The 20,753-nt window shown below is 51.8% G+C and overlaps 9 protein-coding genes across 9 annotated transcripts; 5 read left to right on the top strand and 4 right to left on the bottom strand.

Moving 5' to 3' along the window:
• Positions 1-961: 961 nt before the first annotated feature.
• On the bottom strand, positions 962-2,846 carry G647_03088 (uncharacterized protein; the record flags this gene model as incomplete). The annotated part of the gene is made up of 3 exons (XM_008727434.1): positions 962-1,871; positions 1,924-2,637; positions 2,749-2,846. 3 exons carry the CDS (start codon positions 2,844-2,846, stop codon positions 962-964), a joined length of 1,722 nt encoding a protein of 573 aa, XP_008725656.1.
• Positions 2,847-3,344: 498 nt separating this feature from the next.
• On the bottom strand, positions 3,345-4,380 carry G647_03087 (inorganic pyrophosphatase; the record flags this gene model as incomplete). Its single annotated transcript, XM_008727433.1, has 4 exons — positions 3,345-3,731; positions 3,782-3,964; positions 4,014-4,133; positions 4,183-4,380. 4 exons carry the CDS (start codon positions 4,378-4,380, stop codon positions 3,345-3,347), a joined length of 888 nt encoding a protein of 295 aa, XP_008725655.1.
• Positions 4,381-5,169: 789 nt separating this feature from the next.
• Positions 5,170-6,444, top strand: G647_03086 (uncharacterized protein; the record flags this gene model as incomplete). The annotated part of the gene is made up of 1 exon (XM_008727432.1): positions 5,170-6,444. One exon carries the CDS (start codon positions 5,170-5,172, stop codon positions 6,442-6,444), a length of 1,275 nt encoding a protein of 424 aa, XP_008725654.1.
• Positions 6,445-8,321: 1,877 nt separating this feature from the next.
• Positions 8,322-8,675, bottom strand: G647_03085 (uncharacterized protein; the record flags this gene model as incomplete). Its single annotated transcript, XM_008727431.1, has 2 exons — positions 8,322-8,417; positions 8,487-8,675. 2 exons carry the CDS (start codon positions 8,673-8,675, stop codon positions 8,322-8,324), a joined length of 285 nt encoding a protein of 94 aa, XP_008725653.1.
• Positions 8,676-8,941: 266 nt separating this feature from the next.
• G647_03084 (uncharacterized protein) lies at positions 8,942-10,135 on the top strand (the record flags this gene model as incomplete). The annotated part of the gene is made up of 1 exon (XM_008727430.1): positions 8,942-10,135. One exon carries the CDS (start codon positions 8,942-8,944, stop codon positions 10,133-10,135), a length of 1,194 nt encoding a protein of 397 aa, XP_008725652.1.
• Positions 10,136-10,399: 264 nt separating this feature from the next.
• Positions 10,400-11,957, top strand: G647_03083 (uncharacterized protein; the record flags this gene model as incomplete). The annotated part of the gene is made up of 4 exons (XM_008727429.1): positions 10,400-10,531; positions 10,627-10,944; positions 11,070-11,115; positions 11,191-11,957. The coding sequence occupies 4 exons, from the start codon at positions 10,400-10,402 to the stop codon at positions 11,955-11,957; spliced, it is 1,263 nt and encodes a 420-aa protein (XP_008725651.1).
• Positions 11,958-13,030: 1,073 nt separating this feature from the next.
• G647_03082 (uncharacterized protein) lies at positions 13,031-16,223 on the bottom strand (the record flags this gene model as incomplete). The annotated part of the gene is made up of 3 exons (XM_008727428.1): positions 13,031-13,705; positions 13,776-15,139; positions 15,191-16,223. The coding sequence occupies 3 exons, from the start codon at positions 16,221-16,223 to the stop codon at positions 13,031-13,033; spliced, it is 3,072 nt and encodes a 1,023-aa protein (XP_008725650.1).
• A 487-nt stretch (positions 16,224-16,710) lies between these two features.
• G647_03081 (uncharacterized protein) lies at positions 16,711-19,310 on the top strand (the record flags this gene model as incomplete). Its single annotated transcript, XM_008727427.1, has 10 exons — positions 16,711-16,765; positions 16,815-16,904; positions 16,952-17,074; positions 17,119-17,699; positions 17,750-17,858; positions 17,909-18,179; positions 18,249-18,351; positions 18,407-18,718; positions 18,766-18,913; positions 18,961-19,310. 10 exons carry the CDS (start codon positions 16,711-16,713, stop codon positions 19,308-19,310), a joined length of 2,142 nt encoding a protein of 713 aa, XP_008725649.1.
• Positions 19,311-19,657: 347 nt separating this feature from the next.
• On the top strand, positions 19,658-20,455 carry G647_03080 (uncharacterized protein; the record flags this gene model as incomplete). Its single annotated transcript, XM_008727426.1, has 1 exon — positions 19,658-20,455. One exon carries the CDS (start codon positions 19,658-19,660, stop codon positions 20,453-20,455), a length of 798 nt encoding a protein of 265 aa, XP_008725648.1.
• Between the last annotated feature and the right edge of the window lie 298 nt (positions 20,456-20,753).

Genomic DNA, 20,753 nt, shown 5'->3' with positions numbered 1-20,753 from the left:
GAAGGCGGCGAGGCTGATGGTGGGGGCTATGCCACCTAGAAGCCTCAAGGGTAGTGTATGCATGCCCAGGTTATGGTGTGCATCGCGAGGTATCATATGCCCAATAGAGGAAGGGGATCTAAGAACAGAGGAGAGATACATCCAAAGCCCGACATACGTTCATTGGCGAGCACTTGCATGTCCGTTGAGGGATTTGGCCAGCTTTCGTAAGAGTTGGCGAGACATGCACAGCTTCGGTTGTGGGAGGGAAGCTTAAAGCCTGGAAGGCAGGATTTGGCGATTGTCCGAGGGGCAGCATGTTAGCGCATAGTCGACTTCGATGTCTCAATCAACTAGATATGGCGACGACCGCATCTGGAAACTGGGACGCTTCTTGTGGACTGTGGGGAGAGCCACAAGTCAAAAGGTTCAGAGTCGTAGTTTCCAGCAAGGCAGAGAATAAACCTTCGTCGACTCTCAGCCTTGCGAACGTGCGAAGAGACTCTTCCCCAGGAAGGTCACTTCTCTTCGTGAATTTTGAACACAAGCCATTCACCTCACGAGAACTGGCCTAGTTGGCTGAGATTGAGGCTATGACAGAGTCATTCGTTCCCAGACAGAATTGAAGTTGATGTGATGGAGATTGGAAACCTGTCTGCAGGGTCTGCTCGAAATGGCAAGCGAAGTGGGCTGGGCTCCTCGGCCACATGGTTCGTGCCGCTTGTTGGCCCAATGACAGAGGATACACACCCTCAGCCGCAACCTAAGCTCGCCTAAGAAACGCCCAAATGGGGCGATGTCTCCCTGAGGCGCTCTTTCTCGTGACCTGTACGTTCTGGATTGACAGTGGAGGTTCGGCTCTGAAGAAGACCGTGCCGCTGTGGCCGATGGTAGAGGTCCTAACACACTTTCGTCACCAAGGTGCATCAAAGGCGGCATGTCAATCCCGCCTCTACTGTGTCCCAAAAACCGCGTAACAGCCTCAGTCAAGCCGCTTTAGCCGTCTGGCAGCTTCTGCCGAGACCAAAGAGCACACTGCCCCGGTGAACATGCACACAGCAATGGCATTTGGAGCATGCTTCTTGACGTTCAGCCAGCGGTGGTGATCAGGATCTGTCTCTGCATCATGATCGTGTAAACCAGGCTCCAGGAGTGAAAACACAACCCAACTGACAAAGGTCCCGACAAATTGCGGTAAGGTGGTGTATACGTTCAGAACGCCTAGGTAGACGCCCGCAAGCTCTCCTGTCGAAGCCCGAGCGCCATTGTCATTTGAGTGGCTGAGATGTAGCACTCCATCAGAGAGGACTCTGCGATGATGTTGTTCAACGTCCATCTCAACACCATAATCTTCGTCAATGCTGCCTCGAACAGTTGTGTAACCGGGTCCAATCGCGCCGTTGACGCTGGCATGTGGGACGGAGGACATCTTGTTGATCTCGATTCCCAGCAGTGCAAATGGTGCCCAACATGATACTGCCCAAGGCAACCCACAGGAAGCGACAAGTTTTGTTGCCGAAGACAGCGTTCGAACGAATGGGGCGAATATGGTGATAATCGCAAAAAGCAGGTTCGACAAACTCCACGCCGTGGTGAGATCAGGTTGTACCTGGTAGGCCTTGATCAGGAGCACCTGCAAAGGCCGAGCTAATGCGGTAGGTGGCCTAGGAGTAAACCTCGACCCGGCTGTTTCTGGGGATTTGATTGCGTAAGGCAGAATGACAGAGGAGCAAAATGTAATCAAGGAGAAGAACACCAGGGCGAGGCTGCCGAGCCGACCTATATTTCCTAGGGCATCATGCTCGTCCTTTTCGCCAGGCTCAGGAGCGGGATGTTCATAGCGATAGTAGATCTCGCCCACGAATGTGCTCGAATAGAAGAGGAACGGGAACCTGTATAATTGCTGTCAGTATTGGTTCTCTGCATACCACAGACCTGGCTTACCATCCAACCCAGTTCCAAAATTGCACCCAGCATATAGCTCGTATCCTTGGAGGCAGGTTGATCGTCCTCCGCCACAAGTTGGAGAGCACCTCTTTCACTGAGGTATTCTCATCATCGTTAGGTAACCGCACTCTCTCCGTAACAGCCCAACAAGAAACGCCGACTGTGGCCCACAGAGCCGACGTCGCAATGACAGTCATCTTCTTGAACTGGGTATCACCACCAACCCAGGTGGGGAACATCTTGACCAAGTCAAAGGTACCGATAAAATAGCTGGCCAAATGCCCTGCCGCAACGAGTCTCGATGCCCAGGCGGATCCAGCTTGTTGCTGCGAAATTGGAAGTGTGTCCACTATTAAGCTGCGACAGCACGCCTGCACAGCATTGATCGAGAAGTCCAGCGCATATATGCACAGGACAGCCACCAGGATTGTGACATTCTCTTTCATGTCCCCTTCGGATAAGAAGAGCCCCACCGCTTCAGATGTCCAACCCAATAGCAGTAATCCTGCGCCTGTGACAATGGAACCGTACACCATGAACGGTCTCCGTCTACCGAATCTTGAGATAGACTTGTCCGCATATGCTCCGACAATAGGTTGCATGATTAATCCCGACAATGGTCCTGCGACCCATACCAGAGATGTCTTGGACTTCGTGAGGCCCAGTTGGAGGAGGTAGGGGGTGCCGTATGTCATTTCGAGGCCCCAGCAGCTGGATCACTGTTAGCTCTCACTGGAGATGGCCCGCTTGACAGCGACTCACAATCTGAATAGCACAGTCGATCAGCATTGTTCCCTACACAACTGGAAGGAATGGTCCTACTGGATGCCAATGAGAGAGGCCGTCAGCAGGCACATACGGACGGCCTCGGTTGAGCCTCTTATCGAGGGTGTACCACTCCATGCTGATGTTTTCACCATTGCTGCTTTCAAGCGGAAGGGAATGAAGTTGAAGCAAGTGATCAAGATCTAGGTCGTGTTTTCCGGGGACTGGGCGCCATCGATGGACAGGCAAGCGCATTCAAGAGCTCATCAATAATGATACTCGTCGGTGAAATGCTCATGCATGCCATGGCTGGCGCAAAAGGGGTGCCGTTATCTTGGGTAACTTATCATCGCAAACGCGTTTCACATACTTGAAATTAACTGACGCGTTTGGCCGAAACCGTGACGTAACTAATTAGTTGCCCCCAAATTCTGCCTCCGCTTGGGGTCATCGGTCTCTAAATTCTAGCATTCATTGTGAACTGCCTACACAACCAGTGAGGTGGTTTGCTTTTCTCTATCTGACTCATACTCACGCAATATTGCAACCGGTCGTTTGCTTATTGCGCAGAGACTTCATTTCTTGATGTAGTCCTCGGATGTGGCACCAGCTCCTGAAGAAAGAATCAGCTTGTTAGCCCTGATGCTATGCATTTAGACGGCCGCACCGGAGATGAAGAACCACTTGTCGACGCTGCCATCGATAGGCGCAGGTGCAAGGTTCTGTCCTGGAGGAATCTTGGACAACTGGGATTGGTCGACACGGTCCGGTGAGGTCTGATTCGTGACGTTTGCCAAATTGATATCGCCACGCTGTTGCTTGCCAGTGACCAGACGTTCCCAGGCATCACTACATTCGCGGATGATCTCCTCGGCATACTTCTTGTTCTTGCATTCACCGCTAAAGGCGAACTGGTTCTCCGGTTTGCCATCTGGGATCTTGTAGATACGGAACCATTCGTTCGTGGCGCGGAGAAGGCCTGGAAGATGACGCTCCACATCCTCAATGTCGTTCAGCTTGGGCGCAAGAGGATCGTTCACCTATTTCGAGTTAGATGAAGGAGCCGGCGGAACTTGGTGTGGCTACTTACATCAATGACTATGATCTTCCAGTCGGTCTCTTCCTCGTCGAGCAATGCCATGACACCGAGCACCTTGACTTGCTTGACTTGACCAGTATAGCCAACCAGTTCGCCAATTTCGCAGACATCTAACGGGTCATTGTCACCCTTGGCCTTAGTCTCGGGGTGGACGACGTTCGGGTCTTCCCAGGTCTGTGGACAATCAGCCTCTTCTAAAGCCACGCTCTTGGTTGCGACCTACTCTCGGGAAAGCACCGTAGTTCCAGAGGTAACCTTTGTGAGGAAAGCAGTTGCGAACAAATCGAAGCTTGCCTTTCTTGATGTCCTGCTTGATGGGGTTCAAGAACTCGTCTTTGGAGATCTGACCGAAAGTCAATATGTTATTTCTGTCATGCTCCAAACTGACTGACCTCAAGCTTTGCGTTGGTCCATCTTGGGATCTCGACGATCATGTTCAGAATGGTCTGCTGCTCATTGGCATAGAGCGGGATGTCATGGAAGGGAGACAGAGGTGTGCCATCTTTCTCAATATAGCATCGGAACTCGGTCGTATGCAATGCACCGATTTTCCTGGGCTGGAACTCAGAAGGCTGCTTGCTATATGACATGGTGGAGGAGGATGCGGAAGACGGCGAGGAGGCTGTAGAGAGGTGTCGAACAATAGCTTCGGTACGTTGGGAAGCTATGGTGGGAGAGGTGGAATGACGAGGGGGAGAAAGGACAGATTTTTCTGTCGGTTTGGTGGAAGCCAGGGCGAATCGAAACGTGAGGGAACGATGATAAAATGTCTTGGAGGCAGGTGCAGCGCGGGGTGCGAGGGTCTGGCAGCGGCGTGTTGAGAACTGGCGGTGAAATGACGATATGCCCTGAATGGACAAGATGCGGCCAACGCTTCTGCAGGTTCGCGAAGATTGGGTTCGACTCAATACGGGCGTGGATTGAAACATGTGCATCTGGGGGATGAGACGGCTGTAATCCTGCTTATAGACTTTGGGACCTGTTGCCTTCAGCCTCCTAGGGAGACTCTTACTCTGACGGTACAATGCTATTCCACCTCGGTACAGAGTATCGAACATGACCCGAACAAGGTTTGATAAGTATCTCAATGGGCGATCGGAGCTCCCGCAGAGAGCTATCCCGAGTTTTTCGCTATCTTCACGTGTGATAAGGAAACCGGGGTTCGTGGGTTTTCCTCCGACTCTGCAGTTGAACTGCGCCTTTGGATTCACGAGTCACTCACGACAAATCATTTTCCACTCACCTTCACCTTCGCTTTCTACATCCTCGTTGGACCTCCACATATGACTGTCGGCCATGCTGTTAGGCCACAGTCTCTCCTACGACGCGCTGTATCCCTCGTAAAGTCTCTCTTGCCATCACGACCTTCCACTTCCACGATGGCTTCTCCTCTCCCGTTTCACGATGTTCCGCATGTTCCAATTCCAAAGCGCGGTGTCGATTATCGGGGAAAGGTGGTTCTGGCGCCCATGGTGCGATCGGGTGAACTACCGTCGCGCTTGCTAGCTCTCAAGTACGGCGCAGATTTAGTATGGGGCCCTGAAACCGTGGACAGATCTATGATCGGAACCACGCAGCAAACAAACCCTCGCACAGGCTGCATAGAGTGGTCTCGCACTTCCAACAACAACCAAACCAACGTCATATATCGCATCGATCCAGCAAGAGAATCGGAGAAGTTGATTTACCAGATCGGTACTGCTTCACCTGACTATGCGGTGCAAGCTGCCAGTCTGGTGGCTCCTTACGTTTGTGGCATCGACGTAAATGCCGGTTGCCCCAAACCGTTCTCCACCTCGGGCGGTATGGGTGCAGCGCTCCTTCGGACGCCCGAGCTGCTGTGCAGTATCTTGACTGCGCTTGTTACGAATGTTGGGACCAAGCACCAAATTGGTATTTCGGTGAAGATCAGACTACTTGAGACTCCCGAATTGACCTCTGAACTTGTCAACAAGCTTTGTAAGACGGGCATTACAGGTCTCACAATCCACTGCAGGACTACTCCTATGAGACCGAGAGAGCGGGCTATCAGGGACCAACTGCGGATGATTGGCGACATTTGCAGAAGCCACGGCGTTGCATGTCTCATGAATGGAGACGTCACTTCGCGTGAGCAAGGTCTAGCGCTCGCCAAGGAATATGGCATTGATGGAGCCATGATTGCAACGGCTGCCGAAGCCAACTCGTCTGTCTTCCGAAGCAAGGAGCAGGGCGGCTTGCTGCCGTGGCAACAAGTGGTTCAAGATTACATAGAGTTGGCAATGAGCGTCGAAAACAAGTTCGGCAACACGAAATTCCTGCTTTCACAGCTCATGCCTGGGAGAGATGTGGCATATCAACCAGTCCAAATGTCACGGAGCTATGCTGAAGCGATATCCGTGTTAGGCATGAATGACCCGAAGATAATAGAAAAAGCAAAAGAAATCGACCACATTCTTAATTTGGACGTGCGACTTGTGACAAAGGCGGACATCAAACGACAACACAAACAGCAGAACCGAGAGAATCAAGCCAAGAAGCAGGAGAAGAAGCGTGCTCTCGGGCAAGGTGGCGACCATTACCAAGAGCGGAGTAAGAAGCAGAAAGCTGAGATTGCAGCTGAAAATGCTGGGTTTGAAGGAGTTGGTCAAGGCTTTGCAACAGTCACAGCTTGAAAGAAAGCAACCACGGCAACAATCAAACTGTTCATATAAGACCATCGATCTTGTCGCCGCATACCCGTCTCGAGATGCTGCCGTTGTCCCCTACCAGATATCTGGATCTGGCTGCTCGGACATGGTACTTGGGGACCTGATACGGATGTCAGTTCTGAACGGCACGCTTGCCTAGAAGCCAGCTGTCGTCAGACAGGCACGAAGATCGTTGATACTAGCCATGTGGTATGCTCTTCCTCGGTTAGCCCTCTCGATGGAAGCTAAAGGTACTTCAGCATTAGCGACAATCCACCTGACTCCACCACCACTGGACTGTGTCTCACACACATCCATCAAATTCAGATCTCTGACGACAGAACAAAGCTATCGGTCTGCTATTCTTATCCGCATCGAGATACCCGTTCAATAATTCATCGTATCCGACCACACGACGATTGATTGAGGTATGTCTTGGCTTTTGACAAAGCAAGCATATTCGGAAGGTTGGGGCGACAAAAGCAAGCCTCTTTTAAGAACTCAGTCTGATGGAAATTATTTAGCCGCATAAGACTATGTCCATCATGAAGACGCCCCTGTTGGATCTGCCACCGCGAGTGAGAGTCTCTCATCGATGAAACTAGCTCTAGGGTTGACAACGACAAAGTCACGAGTTCTCCGTGCAAAAGCCGGCATTTACGCAAGTGCGGGCTCCAGACGTTATCAAAGGCAAAATGACCATCCTCCTGTACCTGACATATGAAGTAGCCCAATCTCAGATCTCTCAACAACTAACAGCGAGAAACTCGTCTTGCTCCGTTTCATCAATGAGCGGTCTTTCTACCGAATGACCGCGTCTCAGGACCTGGTGACTGCGGTCTCGAGATCTTCAACAGCGAGGTCACTTTTCCGACCGGCAAGGCAAGAAATGCACACACTCGAGACATGGCCTTTCACAACACGCCTCGCTCTAGAGGCAAATCCACTCACCACGAGCGCAGCTCGTCAGGAACTGCAGAAGTCAACGAGACTTGGTGATGTAGAGCTGCAAACGGCGTCGATGAGGTTAGTGAATCATCAAGTACCACCACTCAGGCTAAAATCGCGACTCGGGTGTTCGCTAGAGGTCAGGACTTCGGTGAGGTGGAAAGCGGCATGCTCTGGGACGATCGGATGAGGTTGGATGGTGGTATAGGGCGAACGAGAACAGGCCGTTGGGGAGCGCACATTGATTGACAAAGCAATCATATCAGGGAACCCCCAAGTGTTAGAAAGATTGAATCAGGAGGTGGAGTATATCAAATTGATTGAATCGATTCCCAAGACCACCAGAGAAGGTACGCACGATCGGGGCCAGGTGAGAAACACAAACCGGCTGGCGCTCTCATCCATCGCTTCCTGCTGGATACCCATGTCTCAGCATCATACGCATATCCCTTCCTCAATAGCACCGGCTCGAACAGCTCGAGATTACCCTCTCATCATCTCACACAGAAATTCTGAACTATGCTTCTCCAACTCGCATAGCAGTTACTGTGCGAACCCCCAATCCCTCCAAGTGCAAGTTCGCGCAGACTCCGCCCCCCCGTAGAGCATCTCCATCTGGACCTTTCTCCGGACGGGCACCGCCAGCATATGCAGAGGCGAACTTTCGTGAGCCTCCACGCCGGACACACCCTTTCGACCTGTCGCAGGCTGTAGCACGGCGCAGTGACCGGTATAGACTGCCAATATGTCACCCTTGACTTCGATGCTCTGCGTTGAAAGCTGGACGTTCCTGAGCACTTCAATGTGGATTTCCCGTTCTCTGGTTGAGCGAAAGATTCTCTGGGTAGCTCTCGTCTGACCGTGAATGATACGATAGACTTGAGATTCTCTTCCAAGTCGGCCAGCCCTCAGGACTACCCACTCAACTCCTCCTTCCGCGCCAATCCCCTGGCATGCCTATTCACCTCCTCGACAATATCCTGCAGCGAAACCTTCTCGCCCATTCCTTTCTTAGCTTTGGCCAACGCACTTGATTGCTCTGCCTCTGCTGCCTTACCGCCCCACGAATACTTTACAACCTTTCCATCTTTGAAACCTAGCTCTAATGTCGATGGTTCGGGGGAATGACGCGGTAGCGCTTGAGACTTTATCTGTAAGGTTTTGTGGGCGTTGGCCGGGAGGAGGGTCAGAAAGAGCCGCGGGATCTTTGACGAGGGCGAGAAGGGGTTGAAGGTGGCTTTTAGGCTGGTCAGGTAGGTTGTAATCATTTTGGCGAGAAGGATGTTGGTATTGGTCGAGCTGCGTCTGGGTGTTGCGAGCTCGTGTTAGCTCTGGTCACCTGAAGATCCCTGTGAGGGTGTTGTGTATTCCGGCGGACTGCTGGAGTTCTGCTGCGGAGAAATGTCGCGTGAATCTTTGCCGAGTTTGCACTGTTTGCACTGTTTGCATTGCCCGTGGCCTACACAGTCAAGTACATCATTGAGGACAGCTGTATGGCGGTCTCTTGTCCTTCCCCAGCACAAACGCCCTGGCAATGTCTCTTTCACTTTCTCAGAGGCTGCAAGCCCTCGCTGACTCGTATAAAGAAGTCGTTGCCCAAATCCAAGAACTCCGCAAGTTCAGTCCCGCAAATGACACGTCCGGCAACCCAGACGAGCGCAGAATGGAACTCGCAACCGAGATCCATGACAGCCTGAAAGAGCAAGAAGACACTTTAGAAATCCTCAGACAAGAGTTTGATGACGATACTTTCGCCGCTCACCTACGAGATTCTTCCCCACGAGAAGCCGAACGCGAACGAAATGCAGACTTACTACTACTCTTGACTGAAGATCTCAAAAATGCGCGAGCCAGTTTCCGCAAAGCCCAACTACAAGCCAAGCGCACTGCCGATGCAGAAAAGCGCAAGGAGCGTGAAAGGCTCTTCGCAGATAGAAAGCAAGACGGCCAGGCACAGCCGCGAGGACGAGCTACGCATGAGAAATTGACGCAAGACGAACTCGCGCTGCGCGCGGCCGAGGATGTCACTATAGCGCTGCGGCGCGTCCACAATCAGCTTGAGGGAGAACTATCGGTCTCGCAGTTTGCGCAACAGACTCTGGAAGAAAGTCAACAAGCTCTACAGACCCTGACCACCAGTTATGCGGGCACAACGGATTTGTTGAAGGCTAGTAGGAGTTTCGTGGGGCAGTTGGTCAGAAGTAACAAATCGGACACGTGGTTCTTGAAGACGAGTTTCTATCTTCTCGTGGCGACGATTGCGTGGTTGTTTTACCGGCGGATCCTCTATGGGCCCATGATGTTGTTCATTATATGGCCCTTGCGGATGATGTGGTGGGTGTCGGTAAAGAGTTTTGGAGTGGTAGGACTGGGCGGCAGGTCTGACGTTACGGCGTTATCTGCGCCTGTACCGACACTGACCGTGTCAAGGCCCGTTGGCAATGTGGGAGGCATGCCGACTAACGTGGGCGGTTCACAAATATACTTCAAAAGTATGCATTTACCAGCGAAGGGGGGCCGTGGCGGAGGTTCCCCCCCACAGATACCACAGCAGGAGATTGAAGACAGCATGGTTGATAAGATTGGACGGATGATGGAGAATCAACCGGGAGGAACACAAATCGACGACATAGCAGAGGAGGAGCCATGGCCGCAGGAAGACCAGCCCAGGAATCCAAAGAAGCGGATGATGGAGGTAGATGTTGAACCTGTTCGAGACGAGCTATGAAATGATACCAAGACGAAATGAATAGATGACGGATCATTTCTACAGTTCGCTTCGCTACGCTAATACTACTGTAGCTTCTCTGGTGATTCTCAGGCTCCTGATCGCTCAGCCTTGCATCCTTGCAATGACGTATATTGTTCAGCCTCGCCAAGAGACACTCAACGCGTCTCGTCGCGTCTTCTTTCGCATATCAGACAGATTTTCCATAGACTCATCCACGCGGGAACGTCGCCGTCAACTTAACTCACGAAATACGCACACATAATGGCCGACTTCTTCAGCAACAAAGCCCGCGCTGCTGCCGCAGCATCGTCCTCCAAGAACGCCACCACCTCCAAACCCATTGAAACAACAGAAAGAGCCGTCCCATGGGTCGAAAAGTACCGGCCAAAATCTGTGGGTTCTCCCTCTTACCGAAAGATTACATACCCATTATTGTCGCTCCGTTGGGGCCCTCCTGGATATTGGCTAATTGACTACGATACTTGCAGCTCGAGGAAGTCAAAAGTCAAGAACACGCGACGGAGACACTGCGGCGGATGGTGAACGCTTCAAACCTGCCACATCTCTTGTGCTATGGTCCTCCTGGGAACGGCAAGACGAGTACAATACTGGCGCTGTGCAGGGAACTGTTCGGCCCGGAATTGATGAAGACAAGAGTGCTCGAACTGAATGCTTCAGACGAGCGTGGGCTATCAGTGATCAGAGAACGAGTCAAGCAATTTGCTGCGCTACACTTGACAAACCCGAGCAGCAAGGAATATACGCAGAAATATCCGTGTCCGAACTTCAAGATTGTCATCCTGGATGTGAGTCTACCTTGGATCGAGCAGCATCTACCACAACAAGAAAGAGCCCGTGTCGAAGCGGCTAGACCTTCGGAGACCAGCCGCCCTTGATGACCGAGGATGTAGTATGCTAACGAGACGCGCAGGAAGCAGACCAGCTGACGCAGGACGCCCAAGGAGCACTGAGAAGAGGTACCTTCTGCTCTCCAATTTCCCTACAACTACCACTCGACGCGTGACTGACATGTTCTGGCAATCGCCCCACAGTAATGGAAATCTACAGCACCTCCACACGCTTCGCCCTCTGCTGCAACTATGTCTCTCGAATCATCGACCCCATAGCCTCGCGGTGCTCGAAATTCAGATTCAAGGCCATTGGCGGTGACCAAGCGGCGGCTCGTGTCGCAGAGATCCTCAAAGCCGAGAACGTCAACTACGCCGACGGCGTCATCGAACGAACATTGAAGGTCTCGGACGGTGATTTGCGAAGAGCGATCAATCTGCTGCAATCTGCCGCTCGGCTCGTAGGGGCTTCGGCGGCAAGCGAGAAACCGAACGCCAGCAGCAGCGGTAGCGGCAGCAGAAAGAATGTTATTCGCGAAGATAGCGACGATGAGATGGAGGATGTGGACAGCACCAGCAAACCAAAGGACCAGACCGGCACCGCGATCCGAATATCCGACATCGACGAGATCGCAGGGACATTCCCACCTGCCCTGACGGACAACTTGATTAAAGTACTCCAGAAAGGCAATACGAGGAACTACAACAACATTGCCAACGAAATCACGGATATCGTCGCGTCAGGATACGCCGCGAATGAAGTCCTCTCGGCTCTATATGCGAAGATCATCGTGGGGGACGAGGGAGACATCGTGATCGCCAAAAAGGGTGACGTAGCTAGGGCTTTGCGGAAGAAGGCGGCTCTGACGCAGACCTTCTCCGAGTTCGACAAGAGGTTGATCGACGGGGTGGATGAGCATCTCGCGTTGCTGGATATGAGTTGTCAGCTGGCTGGCGTGTTGGCTGCCTGACGGCCTGGCCTGGCCTGGCGCATGGGTGACCTGGTACAGAACCTCAAGGGGATGCAGAAAGAGACAGAAAAATGTGCTGTATGAATACTTTATGGATGAGACTCGGGACTCGTGGTATTTTTCCTGCATCAGCGAGGCGTTTACGGTATCGACAAAAATGAGTCGACTCTGTCGTGGTACCGTGGTATCGAAAGTTGAACACAGGCACGAATAACTGAATGAGAATGTGACCATAACATCGGATGCCATGATCATGTCTGTCCTCTTTCACGTTCTCTGTTTCTACCGTCTCCTTATGCCACGAATTAATCGTATGAATACTGTCCCATGGGAGGTTACCTAATGCATATGTTGTAGGAACATGCCCGGGACGTGGCGTACCCTGTCGACGTAGTGTTAAGCTGCAGATCATAGTACCAAGGGACGAGGTACAGGGTACTGTGGTAGGTCTTACGCACGATTGCCTATTTTGCTAAGCCTAGCATATTAGAACACTGTGTACAAGGCTAGGCGTGACTCAGTTCCGCTACCTTGTGTATGAAGAACACGCCATTGCAGGTCGGTATGTAGGCTAAGGCAATGTACGTGGGAATTCTCCAAGGAGTGTCAGGCGTAAAGCAAGCAAGTTGCAGGCTTCAGGCTGTGGAGATTCAGTTCCTCCTAGGCGTGAAAGCTCAATTGACAAACTAGAAAGATCATATAATAATAAGGGTCGGATGATGTCTTCGTTGCATTCCTCCGTCCGCGGATTCCTCCCCTCTCTCAGCTCTGGGACCTTCAACTTCGAGGGCTAATACCGCCTCGAAGATGGGATCTTGTGTCTCCCAACATAACTCTGTCTCTTCGGAAGCTCAGGGCTGAACTCGAGAGACCTGCAAACGCTCGGAGAAAGTTTGTAGGGCAAAGAATTGCTGTTGATATTGGTGATGGAGAAAGAGGTGAATTGGCTCCACTAAGATCGGATGAAGTTCTTGTTAAATGTTTGATGGTTCCGCTAGTTGAATGATTGCGTGGAGCTCAAGCAAAAGTAAAAATGAAAGGGATTTGGAGGAAGAAGAGTGTCACTATAGCGTTCAGGGGGCCTCAATCGAGCGGAGAATCTGCATTAACTGTGACTGCTCGGGCGCTGGCTGGTGAATTTGGACTGGAATATTCTTTTGAGCCAGCTTTTTCGTTTGAGCTGATTCATTCCTGTAGGCACGTAGTTCTCTCTCGACAGCTAATCTCGTAGCCTTGTTCGCTTGTGCGCTCTGCCTGGCAGTCTGGCACACTGAGTTCGCGATCATGTTGTTCGTTTGTGCTGGCTTATTCGTTTGAGTTGGCGTGTTGCTCTGGATACCTAGTTCTTTCTCAATAGCTAATTTCGCAGCCTTGTTCGCTTGTGCACTCTGGCTGGCAGTCTGGTACACTGGGTTCGGATTCCTGTCGTCCAGTGGTATCTGGTCTCTCGGCCCGTGTTTCGACGCCCAATCTGTGGCTGGCTCAGGTTCCTCGAAGACTTGGACTGCATACTGTCGTTCGATGATGCTGAATCCGTCTTTTTCAAAACAATAAACAAATGCTGGACCCATCAGTGACGCTGGCACTCTTGATGGAACGCTCCTCGGCGAGTTTGGCTGTGACTTCTTGTTGCTCTGTTGAAATGGGTCGGCCTGGGGACGAGGAGGCTTCGCAGTGCCCTCCAACGGCGGACTGGGTGATCGAGACGTATGCTTCGCCACTGCCTGCACTTCCGTTGTGGCTGCTCTCTGTTGCAGCGTCAGTTTTCTGCAGGGCTGTTAGGGTTCGTAGAAATCGAGGATGTCTGTGGCAACTTACCACTTTCTTGCTTGGTGGTTCACTTTCGATATTCTCTGGCTCTCTCACCTGCTCTTTAGTACTGTTACCCGAATGCTTGCGTTTCCTGGAGAGCTCTGAGGAATGGTTTGGCACAGGCCCTAGGGGTGCCTCCTCCTTGCGAATCCTGGCGGCTCCTCTGGCATTAGCACTACTATCCGCTTTTTCTTCCTTCACCTGTGGTTCTGCATTGTTGCCCGAGTCATTCGCCTGCTGACGAGATGCCCCCCTGGCGAGACTCTTCCTGGATCTCCTGCTATGTCCCTTGGGACAGCTTTCCCACTTCTTGCGGGCATCGGTGTTCGGCGTGGATGTTCTTGACTCCGCGAGAGCTGTTTGGCAGCCTCCTGATCCATCCTCTGCTTCAGAAGTCGACTCTTTTCCATCATTGAGCAGATCGGTAGACTGAGGATGATGTCTGGATGTAAGTGTGGGCCGATCAGGTTTCTGGTGGGAGCGACGAGAATTGTTCGCATGGATCTGCCCACCGGAAATTTCCGAAGTGCTCGTATCACGGCTGACGAACTTTTTATCGCCAACAGAAGGTTTGTCTTCGTCCTCGGAGCCGTACTTGGAAGGTGGCTTGGGGGCACGAGGAAGATTGTAGCTTGACGCCCGATCGGCCGGGGGTGCAGACTCATTCGGTTCACCTTGAACGCCATTCCCAAGATGTAATCCAGATTCTGCTGACCTTCCGTCTCCATCGCCGCGGCTTGGTCCTGCAGCTGACATCGTCTGCATGGAGTATTGATCGTTGGAGCTTGTCTCGTCTTTCGAAAGCTCTTCCGGATGGATTTCCATGCCCTTAACCATCCAAACGACGCCACGGTGCAGGACCTGCTCCTTGTCGTACTCTCGGCCCTTCGCATCACCACGTCTGACAATGCAAGGCTCCACGACCATATCGAAGGGACGACCAACTAGGGCTTCGGCTTCGGCTCTTTGTGCCTCATCGTCATATTCTTCGTCATCCAACTTCAGGATTCGATGCGGCCTGAATCGGTTGTGTCTCAGGTCGAACTTGGTCATTCCCAGGTCGTCGAGAAAGTAAACTTTTACTTCGGGGTTCTCAGATGATAATCTGGCAGAGAGACGTAAGGCTGCCTCTACAATCTCGAGCATCTCCTTGTGGCGCTTCTGCCCATCTTCGTCGCTGACCTCTTGCAAGCCCACGCTGAACTTTGACAGGCATAGAGCGGCTATCTTCTCGCAACGATTGTGGCGTAGGCGCTGCATGTTCTTTTGGCGCGAAGATAATTTGGCTGCCTTGCTTCCGTCGAGAACAGAAGGCTTGTCGACAAGGCTACAGATTCGGGCCCTTAACTTGTTGGAGCCTTCGGTACATTCTGTTCTCTGTTAGCACGATTCTAACGTCGATCCAAAGTCGAATTGCGTACCTTCAGTCGCTGCTTCCATGATCCAGTTCATGCAGTCTTCAAAACTGTTATTTGCCGCGTCCTGAATGCTCCTGCCCAGATGTGCGAACGGTCTTCGAAACGTCTCAGCACAGAGAAACCAGTTAAGGAGAGCGTTAAAGACCATTGGCGGTGGTGTTTGCTTGTCTTTGACAGCCTCGTCAATCGCCGCAACCAGCCACTTTGTTGCGAACGCTTTCCCCGCGTCCTTTTCATGTGAGGTGAGGATACCTCGTACCGTGGCCTTCGCATCATCATTCCACCTCCTGGTTGACCACGTCCTGGCCCATTCGTTGGTTTCGGTGAAGAGCCAGGTCAGGGCTTCGGTTACTTGTTCATCCTGCATTGCCTCTGCTTTGTCTTTTCCAAGAAGCTCGAGCGCATCATCATGATACCCTTGAATTGTGGCCTCGTGCGCCGAAATCTGACGCTTCAAGTCTTGAACCTCCTGTTCAAGCTTGGAATTTTCTTCCTTCAGAGATCTCTCGATTTGCTCTAGTGCTTTTCGTTTCTCCAATTGCTTTAATTTGGCTGTTTTATAGCCTTGGATGGCGTTCCTCTGCGAGCGGATCTTGTTGTGCGACTGCTCCAGGTTGAGCTTCAGTTGACGTGGCCGCTTCACCGTGTTGTTGGCCTTCTCAGTCTTGCCTCGCCGTCTTCCTTTCTTAGGACTAGCTGGAGTTATCTCTTTCTGGAGTTGACGCTTTGCTGGTTTCTTCCCGGAAGAAGAAGCATCGTATTGGCTGCCATCATCGGACTGCTGACTATCATCCGACTTCAGTAAGACGTCTGACTCTTGGGCTGGAACAGCATCAGTCGAAAAAGAGTCTGACTTATCAGATATGCGCTTCGGTCGTGTTGAACGCTGCTTGAAGCCACTCTCAGCCACTCGAGGGATCGTGTCTGCGACATCTGAATCGTCCTCCGCTGCGACCATTTTCTGTTTTGGTACTTCGACTGACACAGATTGTCCACCCGTGATTTTCAAGCCGCTGTCGCCTTGACTGGAGTCCATGGTGGGTTTGTAAATGCTTAGCTGAGGGAGACGTTTTGGCTGAGGTGTGATAAAATGTTCACAAGTGGTCTATTCCTCAGATGATAGAAATTGGGAGAGATACAACCTTAGTCAGTGAGTAAGAGGGCGTCACTTGAGAGTACGTCTATGCCGATTGTACTCAAGCTCGGGTCAAACAAGGCTGAGAGAAAGGGTCTTCCACATAGGATGAGGTCGCAATGACATTGACCTCACCGTCGACCTCCGCTCAGATTCATCCCTGAGGCATGTGAGTCGAAGGATCTCAAAAGCATGTGATAGACCCGTCGTGCCGTTTCCTTACCTAAACTCGTCTCCTCCTCTTTATTTCTCCTTCTTCCTTGTACTCTCCTCTCTTTCTTACTCATACCTTCCTACAGTTGCCCTCTTGGTCGCTCAAGCAGATTCTCGTTAGCGCCACGACGCCATCGACGTATCATCCCATTCTTGCCCAGCTTCCACTTACAATATGGCGATGAAAGGCACAGCTCTCGGTGTCATGGATGCGCCGGTGAAGCGTACAGGTATGGATGAAGCTCTTTCTAGACAGAACATTATTGACCAACTGATCAGCCACTCACTTGTTACTTGCTGGGAAGAAGCATGCGCCGAAACCCAGGGTCCCGAAGAAGAGCTCCACCCCAGAAAAGCGGAAACGTCCAAGTGAGTTCAAGCCTAGAGTTGGCTGATGGTCGGTCTGACCGGCGCAGAAATTGAACCAACGGTGGAAGCCCTCGAGCGACGGAAGAAGGCTAAGGCCTCTCGCGATGCTGCGAAGGCAAAAGCGGCCGCTCGGATTATCGTTGGGGTTGATTTCGGCACGACGTACTCAGGTAATCGTTGACCTCTCGAAATCCACGTTGCGCTGACGGGTTAGGTGTTGCGTTTGTGACGAGCACAAAGACTTTCAAAGACGTTGAAGTCATCCAAGATTGGCCTGGTGGTCTTGCCGGTATTGCTCAAAAAGTCCCAAGTCTGATTGCGTATGCCGAAGAAAACCACGATATCGGCGACGAGGATCGGTGGGGCTACGACGTCGATAGCGGACTCCTCAGCTGTTCTTGGTTCAAATTGCTGCTCGATGAGAACACCCAGAAGACGGAGTTCGACGATCCGTTGCTCCAAGAGGCTGTGGGTAAGTCGCTGATGCGGATCAAGCCTGGGAAGGATGCCAAAGATGTGACGACCGACTTTCTACGCCTTCTTCATGATTATGTCATGTCGCAAATGCAGAAAGTAATCGGCAAAACTGCAATGCAGCAGACGGCCTTTCGCTTCCAGTTCACTTTGCCGGCCGTATGGTCTCTTCACGCTCGTGAATCGACTTTAGCCGCCGCCAGAGAAGCTGGGTTCGCCAGCAGGGAGAGTGACGAGCTGTTTTTCACAGAGGAACCCGAGGCGGCCTTCTTGTGGACCATCAAATCAACCGAGGATAAGTTTACGACCAGTTCCTTCCAGGTGAGCAGTCCTGATTCTACTCTTCGTGCTTAACTAACATGTTATAGGAGAACTCATGTGTGATGGTGGTGGATATGGGTGGTGGTACAGTGGACTTGGTTACTTACCGTATCATCAAACTACAGCCGCTCCAGCTGGAAGAAGCATGCGTTGGCCAAGGTAAGAATGTCCATCTTAGACGAAATATACGCCTGCTGACTCCAACCCAGGTGCAAAGATAGGTGGTACAGCGATCGACCGCGCTCTCCATGAATTAATGCTCAAGCGCTTCGATGCTGCGTTCATGAATCTCCCCAGCGAGAAGAAGGGCGCAGGAAGCACTTTCCTAAAGAGTTTTGAAGTCGTTAAGCGTAACTTCAAGGGAAAGGATAAGAGTAGAAAGGTCTTACGGGTCCCTCTTAAGATGAATAAGGTGGACATGGATAGTGATGTTGTTCGTCAGTACTATGACTCAGATGAAGACATGGTCGAGCTGACTAGGTATGTAACCCGGTCTTTCGGGTTGCGGAAGAAAGCTTGTCTTGCCAGGCACAGCTGACTTCCACTCAGCGACGACGTCGAATCCATGTTCGAACCAGTTCTGCAGAATAGCTTCGATCTGGTCCGAAGACAGGCTAAAAGAGCGAAAAAGGCCCGCAGCCCTCCCATCCGGGTAATATCCATCATTCCCTTGTGTGAGTGGTATTCACAGTACTGACTTGATACAGACGGTTGTTATATGTGGTGGGCTCGGCTGCTCTCCTTACGTATACGATCGATTCAAAGGCTTTGTTAGCAATGAATTTGGTGAGGGGGAAGTCGAGCTCGTCAGTCCACTTGAGCCTTGGTCTGCCGTCGCAAGAGGCGCTGTGCTTTCAGCACTTGAAAAGAACCCCGTCATGTTCAGGAGGGCGCGAGATTGGATTGGTTGCTGCGTACATACCAAGTTCAAGGCGGGATTCCACAGAACAGAAGACCAGTTCGAATGTCCTATCCGAGGACTAAGAGCGGCAAACCAGATGAAGTGGATATATAAGAGGGTAAGTTGTCGTGTCCACAATATATGATTATACTAACCGATCCTTAGGGAGACAAGCTGTCGGAAAATATGAAGAAGAAGCTTGAGCTTTATGCGATCGTGGAGAACGCCCAGAAGGAGATTGAGGAAGTGTGCCTTGAGCAAGTCTTATATAAATGCCCGTTGAAGAATGCTCCTACTCGTCTGGATGAAAACCGTAAGTCTGACCAGCCACGTGCGGTAACAGCGCTCATACTTGTGCAGATGTCTTTACCATTGGGAACCTGAAAGTCGATTTGACTGCGCATGCTCGAGCGGAGCGTGCCAAGCAGATCGAAGAAAATGGCGAGTCTCCGAGAGTCCTGGTGTTTAAAGTCATCATCGAACTCGTCGTGTCGAGCATCAAGGGTATCTTAGAGGCGTCCGCCAAAATAGGTAACAAGAAGGTCGGAAGGACGAGGGTTGAATATGTCTCAGACCCAACTTGGCGTCAAACAACCATCATAGATGATGAAGACGCTCAAAGAGACGATGAGAGGGCTGAGGAGTCCGACACTGCTGATTCCGATGTCGATGCTGACGAGGATGAAGAAGGCGAAGATGAAGACGAATGATGAATGATGAATGAGGGCGGGTGAAGATGAATTTGGGTTCGCGGGATGTCAAGGACGATCTTCCAACGTCTGACAAGCGAGATTTTGCACTTCAAAACTTGAAATCGGCGGAGGACTGGGTGTCAGACGGCGGAATTCTGCGTCATATGACGTTCAACGAGGATTCACCTCGAGCTGGGGAGCAGCACCGCAACGCACTTCACGACTTGGGCTTTTGAACGGCAGGGGCGCAGTGTCTTTCATTTCGATTGCAAGCTCCAAGGGCTCAACCTAGATACTGCACACAAGTATCTGACCAATATGATACTTTCGCATCTCCCTCCTCTGACTTCGCAGGTTCATTTCTAATGAACAATACGGCGACCGCCGACAATGACAGCCCATTCGTCCTCTCGCTCAATCATGAGCGCAAACTCGAACTTCCGGAGAAGAAAGAGCATTACCTTGATCCTCTCCTCCATGCCCTGGATGAGCTGATATATCTCTATTTCGCGGCCCTCTACATGTGCGACAACCTCTCACTTCTCCTGATATTACGGCTCGCGAACCAAATCGTGCATGTTCGAGCCACGGTTTCTCAACTACCTCCTACGATCCTCGTCAGCGTTGTTTGCGTCGTGACACATCTGCTGCAGAGCCGACCAGGAGACAAACGCTTGTATGGAGGCATCCTCATTGATTTTGTGGGCGAGCTGGCGCCATCGACGACGAGGCTGTTGCTGTTGGACATCCTCGTTTTTGCCCTACAGTTGGTTATGCTAGTGGCTGGCTACGAGAAACAGAAATCCTCGGGAGAGGCGCAGACGCTGGAAACACCGCAACCGCAGGATCTAGAGTCAGAAGAGGCCGGTCGACTAAGGTCGCGTGCTCAATATGACGGGGCCGAGACAGATGAGGGGATTGAACTGCAGAGTTTGCTACCAGACGGCTCGGAAGAGCAGGGACCATCTCATCAGAAGAGAAGTGATCCAGGTGGGCAAGACGACGAGGCGATACTGCTGGACATGACGGGACTCCGGGCTCTGATGCGCAGAGCGCCGCCAGCGTTATCCCCGGCTACGACTGAAAGCCCTGCGGCTCGTGCCTCTCTTGCTACATTCTTGGCTAATCTGGCGGCGCGAAGAGCAAGGGGAGGGGGAGCTTAAAACACGATGCTACCCGGCTTGAACCCCCGAGGGAGGCGAGCGAAAGCTCAAAGTCCAACCATAGTGAACGCACACACGTGCACCATCTCTTGGTTCGCTTTCGTTCTTTTCTCTCCAGACTTGTGTAGCATTGCGCGGCGCCCTTCAAGCACTTGGTTTCCTCGGGATAGGAACTCGCAGCCGCAGCAGGTTGCCTACGTCTCGAAAGCGGCGCTGGACGACATAATGTGACCTGAAAGGATTGAAAATCTCTCGCATAGATCTTTACAACTAGTGTCCGCTATTCAAGCACCATCTC

Source organism: Cladophialophora carrionii, assembly GCF_000365165.1.
Source record: "Cladophialophora carrionii CBS 160.54 unplaced genomic scaffold supercont1.2, whole genome shotgun sequence".
Classification (NCBI taxonomy): domain Eukaryota; kingdom Fungi; phylum Ascomycota; class Eurotiomycetes; order Chaetothyriales; family Herpotrichiellaceae; genus Cladophialophora; species Cladophialophora carrionii.
The sequence above is the reverse complement of the archived record's forward strand: the minus strand, read 5'-3'. Positions and strand labels throughout refer to the sequence as shown.